The sequence below is a fragment of the Ustilago hordei genome, assembly GCF_900519145.1.
Source record: "Ustilago hordei strain Uho2 genome assembly, contig: UHO2_contig_01, whole genome shotgun sequence".
Taxonomy (NCBI): Eukaryota; Fungi; Basidiomycota; class Ustilaginomycetes; order Ustilaginales; family Ustilaginaceae; genus Ustilago; species Ustilago hordei.
Window position 1 is genome coordinate 1,228,459 of NW_024545270.1, and position 14,366 is coordinate 1,242,824.

General features: G+C 50.3%; 2 protein-coding genes across 2 annotated transcripts; one reads left to right on the top strand and one right to left on the bottom strand.

Moving 5' to 3' along the window:
- Positions 1-647: 647 nt before the first annotated feature.
- Positions 648-3,116, top strand: UHO2_00390 (uncharacterized protein; the record flags this gene model as incomplete). Its single annotated transcript, XM_041557010.1, has 1 exon — positions 648-3,116. The coding sequence occupies one exon, from the start codon at positions 648-650 to the stop codon at positions 3,114-3,116; it is 2,469 nt and encodes an 822-aa protein (XP_041412944.1).
- Positions 3,117-3,415: 299 nt separating this feature from the next.
- On the bottom strand, positions 3,416-6,853 carry UHO2_00391 (putative AMS1 - alpha-mannosidase; the record flags this gene model as incomplete). Its single annotated transcript, XM_041557011.1, has 1 exon — positions 3,416-6,853. One exon carries the CDS (start codon positions 6,851-6,853, stop codon positions 3,416-3,418), a length of 3,438 nt encoding a protein of 1,145 aa, XP_041412945.1.
- Between the last annotated feature and the right edge of the window lie 7,513 nt (positions 6,854-14,366).

A 14,366-nucleotide genomic window follows, 5' to 3' on the forward strand; every position in this document is an offset into this window, starting at 1 on the left:
GTCGCCTCTTGGCTCCCAAGCTGATGGCTTTGCAGCCTAGATCAGCCTCTTCGAGCTCGGTCCCAACTCTACTCGTCATTAGACGCCGTTTTCCAAGCGATCGTCTGAGGTCAGTTTCTCACAGCCAGCACATAAATTGATGGCTTTGGTACTTAGAGCATTCTGGTCTTCATCTTCGCCAACATTCTCAGACCTTTAGGGCTAAGCGCAAGCACATCCGCGAACGCGGTCTTCGGCAGATGATGAGCTCGCTGGCCTCATTAACGTTAGCTGGCCATCCAGCTCATCGTGGTGTGGATCAACCATCGTTGATACGCAGCAAGCAGGGCTGCTTGCCTAGCAATCCCTTCGAAGGCTTGGTGGGGACTTCACTGCCCACTACCCACAAAAACTCCGATTTGCTGATACGTGTGCCTTCATTGTGGGAGGAATCCAGCCAGCGCAACATGTCGAGCTGGTCGCAGGAGCTTTATGCAAACACTCGGACGGGGACCCGGTGCTTCATTAGCAGCGAGGGACGCCTGGGTTGGGTTCGAATGCGTGGACCATATATAAGGTCTTGCTGAACTAAATCTACACCCTGCCATGTTGCCTCATCCATCTCCCTCCAATCGCACCCCCCGTATTCGCTCCCCACGGTCTTTACCATGAAACACTCCGTCAATCTCAGGGCGGCAGCTGTTGCTGCTGCCTTGGCAATCGCAGTCCTTCCTTCCAATGGCACAATTGTCAAGAGGGCCTCAGCTGCCTCTTCCGAATCGTTCAACGACCCGGAGAGCTGCAAGGACCTTCCCAATCTTCTTGAGCAGCTTCTGTCTGCAGGTGCTGCACTCGATGGCAAGCCGCTTGTTACCAGCGACACATATGCTCTCTACTATCCCGCGGGCTCCAACCCCTCTGCCAAAGAGCTGTACGAAGCCATTCCTGAGTCGGCCTATGGTCCCTTCGATGACAAAGAGGGTGCCATCTCGGCATCCAATGGATGGGGCAAGGACACCGCCGTGGCTGACCAGGGCTACGGCGAAGAGGCTCACGCCTCCTACGGCACCGAGGGTGGCCTTCCTGCCTTTTGTCGAGTCGGAGGTATGTTCGAGACCACTCCTGGTGGCAACAAGGCCCAGTTCGAAGTCTGGATGCCCTTAGTCGACGACACCACCGGCAAGGAGCGACCCAAATCCGACAACAACGCTATCGACACAAAGCAAAACAGACCTCCCGAAGAGCACAAAATTGTTTCCGCCTTGTCTAGCTTCAAGGGTGCTTGTGCTGATGCCTGGAACAAGCGCCTGGTTTTCATCGTTGGCGGTGGTCAGCGTGGTGCTGTCGCATACCCAGAGATGAAGCAGACCATGGCTCGATACCGCACCGCAGTTGCAGGTACCAACATGGGTCACTTTTCGGCTCAGAATGGCAACAAGTGGCTGCCCGGGAACCCTAATGGCTGGACTGACTGGGCTCATCGAGCTGTTCATATTTCAAACCAGGTTGCTCAGGTTGCCGTCGAAGCATTTTTCGGTGTTGCTCCAAACAACAGGAAGGGCAAGACGGTGCTCTCGCCCCTCGGGGCAGAGTCAAAGGAAGTATTCTACACCTATTTTAAAGGTTGCAGCACCGGTGGTAGGGCTGCTATGGCTGCTGCTCAAAGGTACCCTCATGACTTCGATGGCATCATTGCTGGCAGTCCCGCATTTGACTTCAACCACTTGAAGGCCTTTCAGATCCACATCAACAGCTTTTTGGCCGTCAACACTAGCGCCGGCTACATCCCTCAGGAGGCGTATCCGCTCATCAACCAGGCTGTGCTCAAGTCTTGTGATAAAGCGGATGGTGTTGCCGACAGGGTTGTGTCCTTCCCTCGGCAGTGCAAGCCTGACTTTTCTAAGCTCATTGGCTGCAAGAGTCTCGGTCTGACCCCTGTCAACCTCAAAGACACTTCGCAAGGCACAGCCAAGCAGGTAAGTACAGCTGCTAAGCCCCTTGGGGTCTCGGACCTCATTGAGTCTAAGGCAGCTCCCGGTCCAGGCTTGTCAGGTAACCCTAGCCCTGGAAACGGGGGAACAGCGGTGTCTCGGAAAGATCCGAAGACTCCCATCTTACCCAGAGGTGTCACCTCGGAGCCTCCTGTGGAGCCTAGGAAGCCGCCTGCCGATGCCACAAAACCCACTACCCCCGATGCTACCACGAAGGGAAGCGAGATCGAAGTGCCTGCCGGCGACAACTCGTCTATGAAGGCTGCTGTCGTCAAGCTTGCTGACGACAAAACCAAGCCGGTCAAGGACGCTTCGGGTGCGAACAACGGCAAGAAGGGCAGTAAGAATAAGGAGGACGCTCCACAGTGTCTCACCGATACTCAGCTCGAGACCTTGGCCAACCTTTACAAGCCTTACACGATCGACGGTCAGCTCATCAATGAAGGTGTTCTGCCAGGTAGCGAATTCGGCTGGAGCCAGATCAATGCCATCACTGGTAAATACGGTCCTTCACCCTCCGGTTGGTTCCACTATCAAGTGATGGGAGACAAGGTCTACAACGAGGACAGCTTCGATGCAGGAAAAGACGTCACTCCAGCCCTCATCGTGCAAGGCGAGCGTTCCGATCCCGGCGAGACCATCACCTTCAACCCCGACCTCAGCCCCTTCTTCGACGCAGGGGGCAAGCTCATGCACTACCACGGTCTAGCTGACGCTCTCATCCCTCCCCTCATCTCCTCTCGCTACTACGAGATGGTCAAGAAGAAAGTCGGTAACAAAATCAAGGACAGCTACAGACTCTACATGATCCCAGGTATGCTTCACTGCCGAAGCGGTACAGGATGCTTCAACTTTGGTGGTGCTGGACAGGTCGAAGCTGGCAGCCGTCCTCTGAGATACGACAACAAGCATGATATGTTCCTTGCGCTCATTGACTGGGTCGAACTCGGTAAAGCTCCGACCGCGCTTATTGGTGCTGCGTACAAGAACAAGAATGGTGGTACCCCGACTAGTAACAGTGACGATACGGCTTTCGGTAATGGGTTGCGCTTCACTCGTCCTCTCTGCCCTTACCCCACGGAGGCTCGTCTGAAGAAGGGTGCGGTTGGCGACACTGGCGTCGCTAGTTCTTTCGAGTGTGCTTGAGTCGAAAATTTTCAAGTGTCTTCGCTACTTTTGTCGTCCTCGATCGTGTGATTTTCATTTGTTCCTTTACCTCCCTCTGTTGCTTTCACATTCGTTTTCCATCTCAATCTCGATCAATGCTTGGCGTTGCCCCATGCCACCTAGATGCTCCCGTCTGTGCTATCATCACATTGCCCCTTGCAAAATCTGCCTCAACCTCACTTTGCCCAAACACTAGCCAGGTTGTTTGACGAATCTTGAACATTGAACATGAATCTAAGGACCACTGACAAAATAGTGATACTTTCTACTGTGCGAATCTAAAGCGTAATCTTGAAAGTCTTAATCTCGAACGGATTCAACTCTAGCTGAACGTAGGTGGTATCTTCTTCATCCGAGTAAGTGCCTAAGCCGAGATCTCTGGACTTATCTTCATCCACGTCCTCTAGAAGGTTCGTGATGGCGGTAGACTTGACGGGCAATCCAATCTTGATGGTTGGCTTGGCATGAGCTCCGAGCGATTCGTAGAGCCTGACGATGATGCTGAACGACTCGGGATCCTTCGGTTTCTGACCGTAGTACTCGAAGTCCTCTTCAGCTCTCTTGATCGTGTCGATAACAACGCCAGCGCGGGTGGTGTCAACGATGGAAATGGGCATCTGGAGATCAGCCGAAACCGTGGCGGTAGAGCTGCGTTCAAGAGTGGAAATGTCGACCTGATACTGTCGACCATAATCCATATCATAGCGAACATTGAATGCCCTTGCCACCTGCACCACCTTCCCTCTCCCCACACCACCAACATGAGGATAAAGCGCAAAAGCAAACCTATGCAAACCTTCATCCTCGTGTGCATCCGGAAAAGTACCCGCCTTCAACAAACTCAGCCTCATCAACCCTCCTTCTACACTATACCCATATTTACTCTCGGTAAGCAACGACAACCCGTAATCTTCTTCGGAGAGATCGGCGAATCTGTGACCGCAAACTTCGAATTTGGCTGCTTCCCAACTGGTGTTGCGAGTTGTGGGACGTTTGGTGATTCCGAATTGAGTTTCGTACGATGCAGAGTCTGAGCGGAGACGGGTGGGGATGCTGAATCGTAGGAAACAGTGTTTCTCCCACCAATCAATTTGGGTGTCGAATCTCAACAGAGGTCGAGCGTCATCGCCCTTGAGAAGAGGCGTAGCGGGAACAGCGTCGAGAACAATGTTGATTTGAACCGTGCTTTTACTGAACTTGGCCTCGAGAACGAGAGAAGCGCGCCAAGGCCCAGTTTCAGCAATACGAACGTTGGTGAATGTGATTTCTTCCTCTGTGTCGAGAGAGTAGAGTTCGGTCTCCCAGTTGTCGAATTGAGGAGGGTAGTCTTCTGAGATGGCGAGACCTGCTGTGCGACCGCCCTCGATGAGTTCGCGATCGGCAAGACGGTCGTAGATGGAAGTGATACGGCCTTTGGAGACTTTGACTGCGATAGCGGGGGACTGGAGGAGGAAGGAGTTGTGGTCGAGTTGCTCCGCCTTTACTGTCTGAGAATCTTGAAGTGACACACTCTGGTTGTCGACTACAGTAGCTTGGCCTCGTCCGGTAGGGTCTTCGAGAAGAAGCAAAGCGCTCTGACCAGCCCTGCAGAGCTGCATGGACTGATGAGAGAGCACAATAGCCTCGGCACGGGGCATCGAACTACCCAGCTCTACCTCAACAAGCTCTCGACGTGGCAAATCGAGAGTGTTGATAGCCGCGTAGGCGCTCTTGCTCGCACCAACAACTTCCCCACCGACACCGAGAGCATTCAAAGCCTGGCGCCAGAGCTTCTGGCCCTTGACCGCCATATCAGCATACATCTCCTCCAGATCATCATAGACCTTACGAATCGAACTACCGGGCAAACAATCGTGGAACTGGTTCAATAGCAACGGCTCCCAAATAGCATCGATCTCTTCCTTGGGATACCTGTACCCACTCGCCTTGATCGAAGCAAGCGTGGCAAGCCATTCGAGCTTCTGCATAAACGCCTCGAATCTTCGGTTCCACTGCTTGATCGAACCGTGAGATGTGTACACACCGCGATGGAACTCGAGATAGATCTCACCCGACCAAGTCGACAAGCGACGACCATTTTCCGTCACCTCGCGAACATGCTCGAAGAAGTCCTTTGCCGATCGACCGCAGTGAACGCGAGGCATGTCCTTGAACCCATTGTTGTTGGCGGCTCGAGCACGTCGCAGACGCTCAACCATGACTTCGGAGGGTCCTCCACCGCCGTCGCCGAACCCGTAGAGCATCAGTGCGTGAGGCTGCACCCAGATATCTTGGTTGTTTTTGATACCACGTACGATCTCCTCGACAGAGCATTTGGAGTCGTAGTTGTTGACCGGGGTCATATGGACGATGATCTGCGTTCCGTCGAGACCGACCCACATCACGGTGTTGTGTGGGAAACGGTTGATGTTGTTCCAGCTGAGTTTCTGCGTGAAGAAGTAATCGCAACCTGACTGGCGGGCGAGCTGGGGAATCTGAGCATTGTAACCGAAAGTATCAGGGAGCCAGAAGATATCACATCGCTTGCCGAAGCGAGAGAGGAAGTATCGCTGCCCGTAGAGGAATTGGCGAGCAAAAGCTTCACCGGAAGGCATGTTGGCATCGCACTCCACCCATGAGCCTCCGATGGGCTGGAAGCGACCATCTTTGACGTAGCCTTTGAGCTTCTTAAACAGGTCCGGGTAGAGCGTCTCGAGCCACTGGTACTGTTGAGCAGTAGAGGCGGTGAAGCGGTGCTCTGGGTATCTGTCCATGAGATCCATCTGCGTAGACCACGAACGCGCGACTTTCTGCTGGGTGGCAGAGTAAGGCCAAAGCCAGGCACTATCAATATGACTGTGACCCAGACTCCAGATGCGGACATCTTCTCTGCCCTCGACGACGTCCTGATCGTAGATGGAGTCAACCTTGTCTTCCCAATTCTTGCCGAGAATTTCTTGGGCAAGCTTGCGGCATCGGGGAATGCTATCGAGATCAGCCTTGCGGAAGGTGTTCTGGATCTGGTTGGCGACCCAAAGAGCGCGGTTCTGCAGCTCAGTGTCCCTGCCAAGGTTCTTGACGCAGCCTTGGAGCAGCTCAAAGTCCCACAAGAGCTTCCATGCCTCAGCTCGCTTCACGACGATGTCGCAAGATTCGAGCTCGAAGTATCGGTTCGGATCAGGGTCACCAGTACCGTCAGCAGGCAGACCAAACATCCCGTTGGCCGTGACCTCGATGTAGAACAGCACACCATTGCGGTATTCTGGCTTGAGCGGGAAATCAACACGTCGCTTATCCTCATATCCACCAGTGATACCCTGCAACGGCAGACCATCTTCGTTGTAGATCATAGCCTCGCAGCCAGGATCGAATTCGAGCTGAACCCATTCTTTCTTGACCCATTCTTTGGGCACGTTGAGCTTGAGCTTCAGCCAGTGATTCGTCCAGCTGGGACCGAACTTGATACCTTTCTTGGCCTTGGTGTAGGTCTGACGTTTAGCTTCGTCGAAAGTGGGTTTGGTGCCAGCTTTAGGTGTCCAGCTCTGGATGGAGACGTGCTTGTCATCATCGGTACGACCTTCGAAGAGGACTGATGCGAGGTTGTAGTCGCCAAATTGACCGCCTACGAACTCTTCGAGACGACGCTCGTGAACGGAACGGATGAGACCGGATCGCACGGGTCGAGGCTCGGCGTTGGCGTAAGTGGGATAGCTTTGCGGCCCGCCGTGTTGACACATGGCTTCAGTATTGGGATAAAGGCGGGAGTTGATGGTGTTCAGTGGAATGGAGGAGAGACAGAAGGAAATATGCTGTTATATAGTGCGAACCTCCTTGCTTTGACGGGGGCCGTACTCAAGGGGACGCTGGAACATGTTGCACACACTGCACTCGGCATTGCCCACCAAAAAGTGCGGGGCAGCAAGGACTGGAAAGACGCAGGGTTGCTGTGTTGCAGTGTGGCAGAGCGCGGTGGGGAATCGCACGGACCCTGAATTGAGTGATTGGCATGCGCATGAACGAAACGTGTTGCATCATTTCTCACTACTTTTCGCCTCGAATTTGCGCCGCCCAAAGCTCTCCTCAGACCTCACTACAGTTAGCACATGTGACCATACGACGACACCTCGCTCGCTGCTTCACTGACTATCAAACTGTCACAGCAGCAGCCAGTACAACTGTAGTGAACAAGTCAATGTAATTCATATCGAAGATTATCATGTGAGCTACGGGTATCCAAGGAATTACATAAGCGGGTGGGGAGCTGTGCTAGTCAAAGCGGCTCGACCATTCACATCTATCGCCTCTTCTTGGCCCTGAGATCCAACGTCCCGCGAACGCGGGTATCAAAGCTGGTAGAGAACAAGGCGTTCTTGACACGGCCTCGCTATTCATTCAAAGTCGGCAGCAAAAGGGTAGCACAGAGAGCCGGTAAATATTTGAGGCGGAAATTAGGGTCACAAAAGTACAGCAAGAATTGTGTCAGCGATGACGGCTTCTGCCAGTCACTGGCAGGTCGGATGCCATGGTGAAATTGTTGTAGTACGAAGGATTGTTAAGCGCCGACTGTGTGATATCACAACGATCACGAGACCAGTTTTGGCACAGATTGGAAGCAAATGATAGAGTCAGTCACCATTTCGACCGGGCTTGCTATCAGCGATTGAATAGAGACTCACCTTGTAGCCGGCGAGCACTCGCTCTTTGTCTGGAATTCGTCAGTGAGGCTTATAAGTCATCTTGTGTGGCAGGTGGTCGTGTGGGAGGATGAGAGAAGAGGCAGACACAGGGCAATCTCAGACAGGAGTTGCTTGTCACAGGGCCAGCGGGCCAGCGCAAGAAGGGTGCACCAAATTGACTGACAGCATTCATGGTAATGTCGCACAGGATCAGCAGATCAACATACGAAGGGTGTGCCAAGTTGATCAGTGCCAAATCATTGGGGATTGACAGAGCTAAGCAGGCTGGTAGTGCATATGATTTACAAGATCAACCAAACTCTGGGTTCCAGGTTAATCTCACAAGGATTGATCAGAATCAGCCAGATCAGCATGCCTCAGCAAGTCAGCCAATACAAGCAAGTACCAGGAGATTCAGGAAGGAAGGTACTGGCATTAGAAGGAGAAGCATATGGAGATAACCACATGCAGGAGTGGGGTACTGAGCTTAGCATCACACAGACAGTTACTGCTTGAAGGGTGCATGCATATAGCCACACAGGACCAAGCACAGGGGGTGACCACATGACCAAGGGGTTTGGTCACAAGGTCCAACAGGTGGCTAAGGGGATTCACAAGTTAAGGTCAAGAAGGTGGTCGCCAGTAAAGAGAGAAGGAGCTGTGAATGGAGATTGGTTAAACAAAGAGGAGGAGCTGTGTTGAAGGGGTTGTCACACATCATCAGGCAGAAAGGGAGCATGAAGGCAAAAGGGCAGTGTTGCATAACCATTACACTGTGCAAATGGTAGGGGTGCAGCATCAATGGGATTGACACCAGCAGGAGAGACAGTGTCAAACAGGGGACAAAGGCCCCTCAAGAGGAATGGGATAGGTGTCACAGGTGACACCAATCAAATGCATAAATACTCTCATTTCACCATAGCATACAAGTGGATCCTCATCCACTCTACATGCTACTTACTTACTTACTTACTTGACTCTTAGTTTTGTACCATTGCAATAGCAGTGCTCTTGCAATGACCCTCAAACATGTGTGTTGTATCACCATTAGGCATCAACTGTAGGCAGTGTCTTCCAGACACTTGCAGTCCAGTTCTCAACTGTAGGCAGTGTTCTTCAACACTTGTGGTCCAGTGCCTTACTGTAGGTGGTGTTCTTCAACACTTGCAGTCCAGTCCCTTGCTGTAGGTGGTGTTGCTTGACACCTGCAGTCCAGTTAGTTATTGTAGGTGGTGACTCACACCTGCAGTCCAGTAACTCCCATTCTCTGTAGGCAATTAACATATCATGGTCCAGACAACATCCAAGAGCATTATCAACAGTACTGCAAACACTCATACTGTAGGGAGAGGGTATCACTCACTCTCCAACAAACAGTGTACATGCCACACAACCTCTGAATGGAGTGTTCAAGGCAGTCAGCTGAGACTTACCAGTCGAAGACATCTGGTTACATTTTAAGTCAAAACATACCAAGTAGACCTTACTCAATCAACCCCATCTATACTGAACAAATAACACCCAAAACTAGTCTCTGGCGCGCGACCGCTTACATTGCTGTTATATACTTTAAAGCCTGACTTCGGGTAATGGCAGCAAGCTCTTATGTTGCGGTTGATTTAGGCCCATGACATCCTCCTTTGCATGTGAGTCCATAGAAGTCCATGGTCTCCATGGAGACTGCACTACGACCATGCTCTCTACTGGTATCGACTAGATCTTCGATACCTGTGCTCCTTCCATATGAACCAGTGACCCTCCTGCTTCTTGAGCATCCAGGCCCATGACATGTTGTATCACCACTCACTGACGTCTGAAGGCAGTTCATAGCAACCAGCGGTCCGGATAACAATAGAACCAAAGGCAGTCATCCACTGCAGTCTGGGGATCACCTCAAGCACTAAGTCGAAACACTGGACACTTGTGTTGACAACATCATCAATCTCAATCACACCAGACCTTGGTGTCTTCGCAATACATTCAGCATTATTGATCATGCCAAGCTACCTCTGGATGGAGTGTCCACAGCAGTTAGTTGAGACCTACAGTAACAATCACATTATCACATCTTCAGGTGAGAAAAGTCATAGAGGCATATCTACAGCATACCCCGATAGAAATCGCAATACACAAGACATTACCACATATCTTGACAGGATTCATAATAGACATGTTCCTGTCACAGATATCAGGTTTTAGGCACAAGACCTCTGACATTATAGTGGATCATTCAAGCAGCACCCCATGATCAACATGACAGACGAGAGCCTGCATGACAAGGTTAAGAGGCTACTCTCCTTAGTGGAGGCTCAGCTGGAGCTCTCCAGACAAGCCCAACATGATGAGCACCTACACCATGCTCACCTGAGTGAAGAGGATATGGTCATATTCCCTCACTCAGAGGAACAGGCAGGAGGGGATGAATATATGATGGGAGACCCTCCCATGCCATCCCTGGCATCATGACCAAGGTGGTCAGTGTCATTCACTGAGTCAAACAAACTGCCTGGCATCAATTATGAGAAGTATGCATCCCCCACCAGGCCTAGATACTTCAAACCCTGGGTGGATCCATACAACAGGCCAAGGACAGACCCCTATGGCCTAGAGCAAGAGGACAATGCTAGCACAACGGGAGACCCCAGCCTCTCATGATCAAAGCCAATTGCCACCCCCTTCCCCAAGTTCAATCCCAGAGATGTTGAGATCTTCATTCTCAAGGCTGAAGCTTGGTTCAAATTCAACCAGGTATATGAGCAAGCTCACATGATCAATCATATGGGTGCTCAATTGGAAGGGAATGCTCATGAGTGGTGGACCTCGAAGCTCCACATTGACCAAGCACAAGAAGGGTGGCTGTTCCATGACTGGCACTACTTCACCTAATGCCTAGCAGAACAGTTCAATCCTCATAAAGCCAGGATGGAAGCATATAACAAGTTGCTCGCACAGCGGCTCACTAGTGATGCCCCAGGTGCCGCCACACGCTGTCAGAGGTCGCATGCCCAAAACCTGTTATCTGTAATAGAAACGCATCTATTATGAATCCTGTCAAGATATGTGACAACACTTGAAGTATTACTGTTCTTGTCAAGATATGTAGTAGAGACATTTCTATCACTTTTCTTTCCTGAAGATGTAGTAGTGGTTTTGCTATTGCAGGTTCCAACTAACCACTGTGGACACTCCATCCAGAGGTAGCTTGGCATGATCAATAACTGTTATGAACTGGTACTAACACCAAGGTCTGGTGTGATTGAGATTGTTGATGTTGCTGACACAAGTGTCCAGTGTGTCAACTGAATGCTTGAGGTGATCCCTGGACTGCAGTGGACAACTGCCTTCAGTTCTATTGTTATCTGGACTGCTGGTTTGCTATCAACTGCCTTTGGATGTCAGTGAGTGGTGATACAACACACTCACTACAATGGAAGCAATCTACTAGATTGCAACTTCACTGACTGAACTAATGTATACTTATGCTTAAAGTGATAACTAGTTATGTATGGTGTAGAGTGGATGGAGATCCACTCAACCACTTATGACAAGACAGCATGGTTTATATTTATCTTTGCAGTGTTGCCTGCAACTCTGCTCTGGCCCTCTCTCTCCAGAAGGCACCATCTTTGTTGAGTACTGTGGCAGAGGTCTTTACCAATTCGTGTTGACGCCACCAACCTTATCACCAACACCATCAACCTCATCATCATCAACACTCACCAACCTTATCACCAACACCATCAACCTCATCATCATCAACACTCACACCAGACCTTGGTGTCATCATAACCTATGTATTGGTATTGATCATGCCAAGCTACCCCTGAACAGAGTGTCCACAGAGGTCAGCCGAAACCTATGATAGTAGATACAACGAATGCCACCTGCTGTCATCATGCAACTTGATAGTCACCAAGTGACATAGCTCGTCGAGACCAATACTGAGACAATAGCTGTCACACAGTTTGATAGTCACTGAGTATCTCGACAGACCGACCTGGGTTTCAGGCGCGAGACCCCTGACACATCACTCATGAGCCGGAGAGCCAACAGCTTGTTGTAGGCCTCCATCCTGGCATTTCAAGGGTTGAACTGTTCTGCTAGGCACTCAGTAAAGTAGTGCCACTCATGGAACAGTATCCCTTCCTGTGCTCTGTCGATGCAGAGCTTGGAGGTCCACCATTCATGGGCATTCCCCTCCAATTGGGTGTCAGAGGTCTCGCGCCTGAAACCTGAGATCTGTAATAAAACAGCGTCTATTACAGGTCCTGTTGAGTTATGTAGTAGAGTGCTGTGTATTGCTCTCCTTGTTGAGATATGTCATAGAAAAGCCTCCATGACTTTTCTCACTCAAAGATGTAGTAGTGTGTTTGCTATTGCAGGTTTCAACTGACTGCTGTGGACACTCCATCCAGAGGTAGCTCAGCACAATCAATAGCTATAGGAACTTTGTATTGACACCAAGGTCTGGTGTGAGTGTGTTTATTGGTGGCACTGACACAAGTGCCCAGTGTGTCAACTGAGTGCTTGAGGTGATCCCTGGACTGCAGTGGACAACTGCCTTCAGTTTTATGATCGCAAGCCAGACCGCAGGTTGCTATGAACTTGTCATGGGCCTGGGTGCGCGGAACGAGGAAAGACCGAAGTTCATATGAAGGTAGCACAAGAATCATGGGATTGGGTAGATTGTAGGAGCTGTGACAGAGTTCACCAAGATTGGCAGTAGAATCAGCTCTATGGCAGATCGCAGTGAAATCGGCATGAGCATCATCAATATCACAAATCCTGCCAGAATCTGCAGCAAGCATGATTGTGTGGCAGATTCTGCAGAGATCAGTGACAAGAATGTCCCTATGACAATTCACATGCAGAATGCACCACAGCTCTAGTATGAAGAGGACCAAGCTCTACTGAGCTGAGGACCAAGCCTTGCCAATAAAGGGACCAAGCTCAGTGACATGTGGTCAGTTACCACTCAGGGGCACACAGGACAGGAGTAAAGGAGAACCATTGCCAGTCAAAGGAAGGAGAGCTGTGTAAAGGACACCAGTGAGAAGGACATGAGGAGGAGGAGCAGTGTCAATGGAGTCGACACAGCTCAGGAAGGACAGGAGCGACAAGGCTCGATGAGGAGGAGGAGTCTCCTTGGAGATTCCTGTACAGTACTCAATGAAGAGGGTACTCTCTGGAGAGGGAGAGCAGGAGCAGTGTCACTGGCAATGCTGCAAAGAGATATATAATCATACCTTCTCATCACAAATGGTTGAGTGGATCCCCATCCACTCTACACACCATATAAACTAATTATCACTTTAAGCATAAGTTTACATTAGTTCCAGTCAGCAAGTAGTAATCAATAGATTGCTTCTCATTGTAGCATGTGTGTTGTATCACCACACACTGACATCTGAAGGCAGTTCATAGTAAACCTGTGGTCCAGATAATGATAGAACCAAAGGCAGTCATCCACTGCAGTCTGGGGATCACCTCAAGCGTTAGTCGACACACTGGGCACTCATGTCGATGTCATCAATCCATACTCACACCAGACCATTGGTGTCAACATCAAGTTCACTTAGAGTCATATCGTTTTTTGATCGTGCTGAGCTACCTCTGGACAGAGTGTCCACAGTGGTCAGTCGAAATCTGTCATAATGTCAATACAACTACAGATTCCAATGAGAAAAGTGACAGAGACAGCTCTGTCGCATATTTCACTAGGAATCGAAGTACCATTAGCACTGTCACATAACTCGACAGAATCGGTAATAGTATCAATACTACCACAGATCTCAGGTTTCAGGCACGTGACCCCTGACAGAACTGCCTTCGGTGTCAATCATTATCTGGACCACTGGTTACTATGAACCGCCTTCTGACTTGTCAATGAGTGGCAATACAACACACATGCTATGTTAGGAGCAATGTCTTACGATTGCTACTGCTTGACGAAATACTAATGTATACTTATGTTGAAGTGATAACTAGTTTATGGTGTAGAGTAGATGGCAATCCACTCACTTGCTACAATGAGGATCATGGTTATATACCAACCTCACAGTGTTGCCTGTGACACTGCTCCTATTCTGTGAGGCCCCCTCAACCCTATGTCTCCTCCTTGTCCTTCCTACTGTTTTCCATCCACATTGAGCTGCTGCTCACTGGCACCACTTTCCTTTCTTCCTGTGGATTGAGGGCCCTTGTGCTACTTCATCATCATCAGGGGCCGGTCCCACTTCATCTGAGTGGCAACCTGCCTCCTTTCATCTCCCTCCTGTTGCTAGCACCCATCTGCCTGCACCAACTTCATTGTTGTGCAAGGTCCCTGCTTCATACAGTGGCAACTCCTCCCTTGTTCTCTGTTATCCCCTCACCATGTTGGTGGTAGAAATTTCTCTTGAACTGATTCCCATGAGGCCTGTTGTAGCAAGCATGATCCTGCTGATTCTACTTACCCCTGTAATAGGACCCATGTTCCTACCACTCATGAGGAGTTATGTCATTGAGTCATTGATCCTGCTGATCTCACCAATCCCTGTCTGAATTCTACTTTCCTGCTGATTCCACTCCTGTA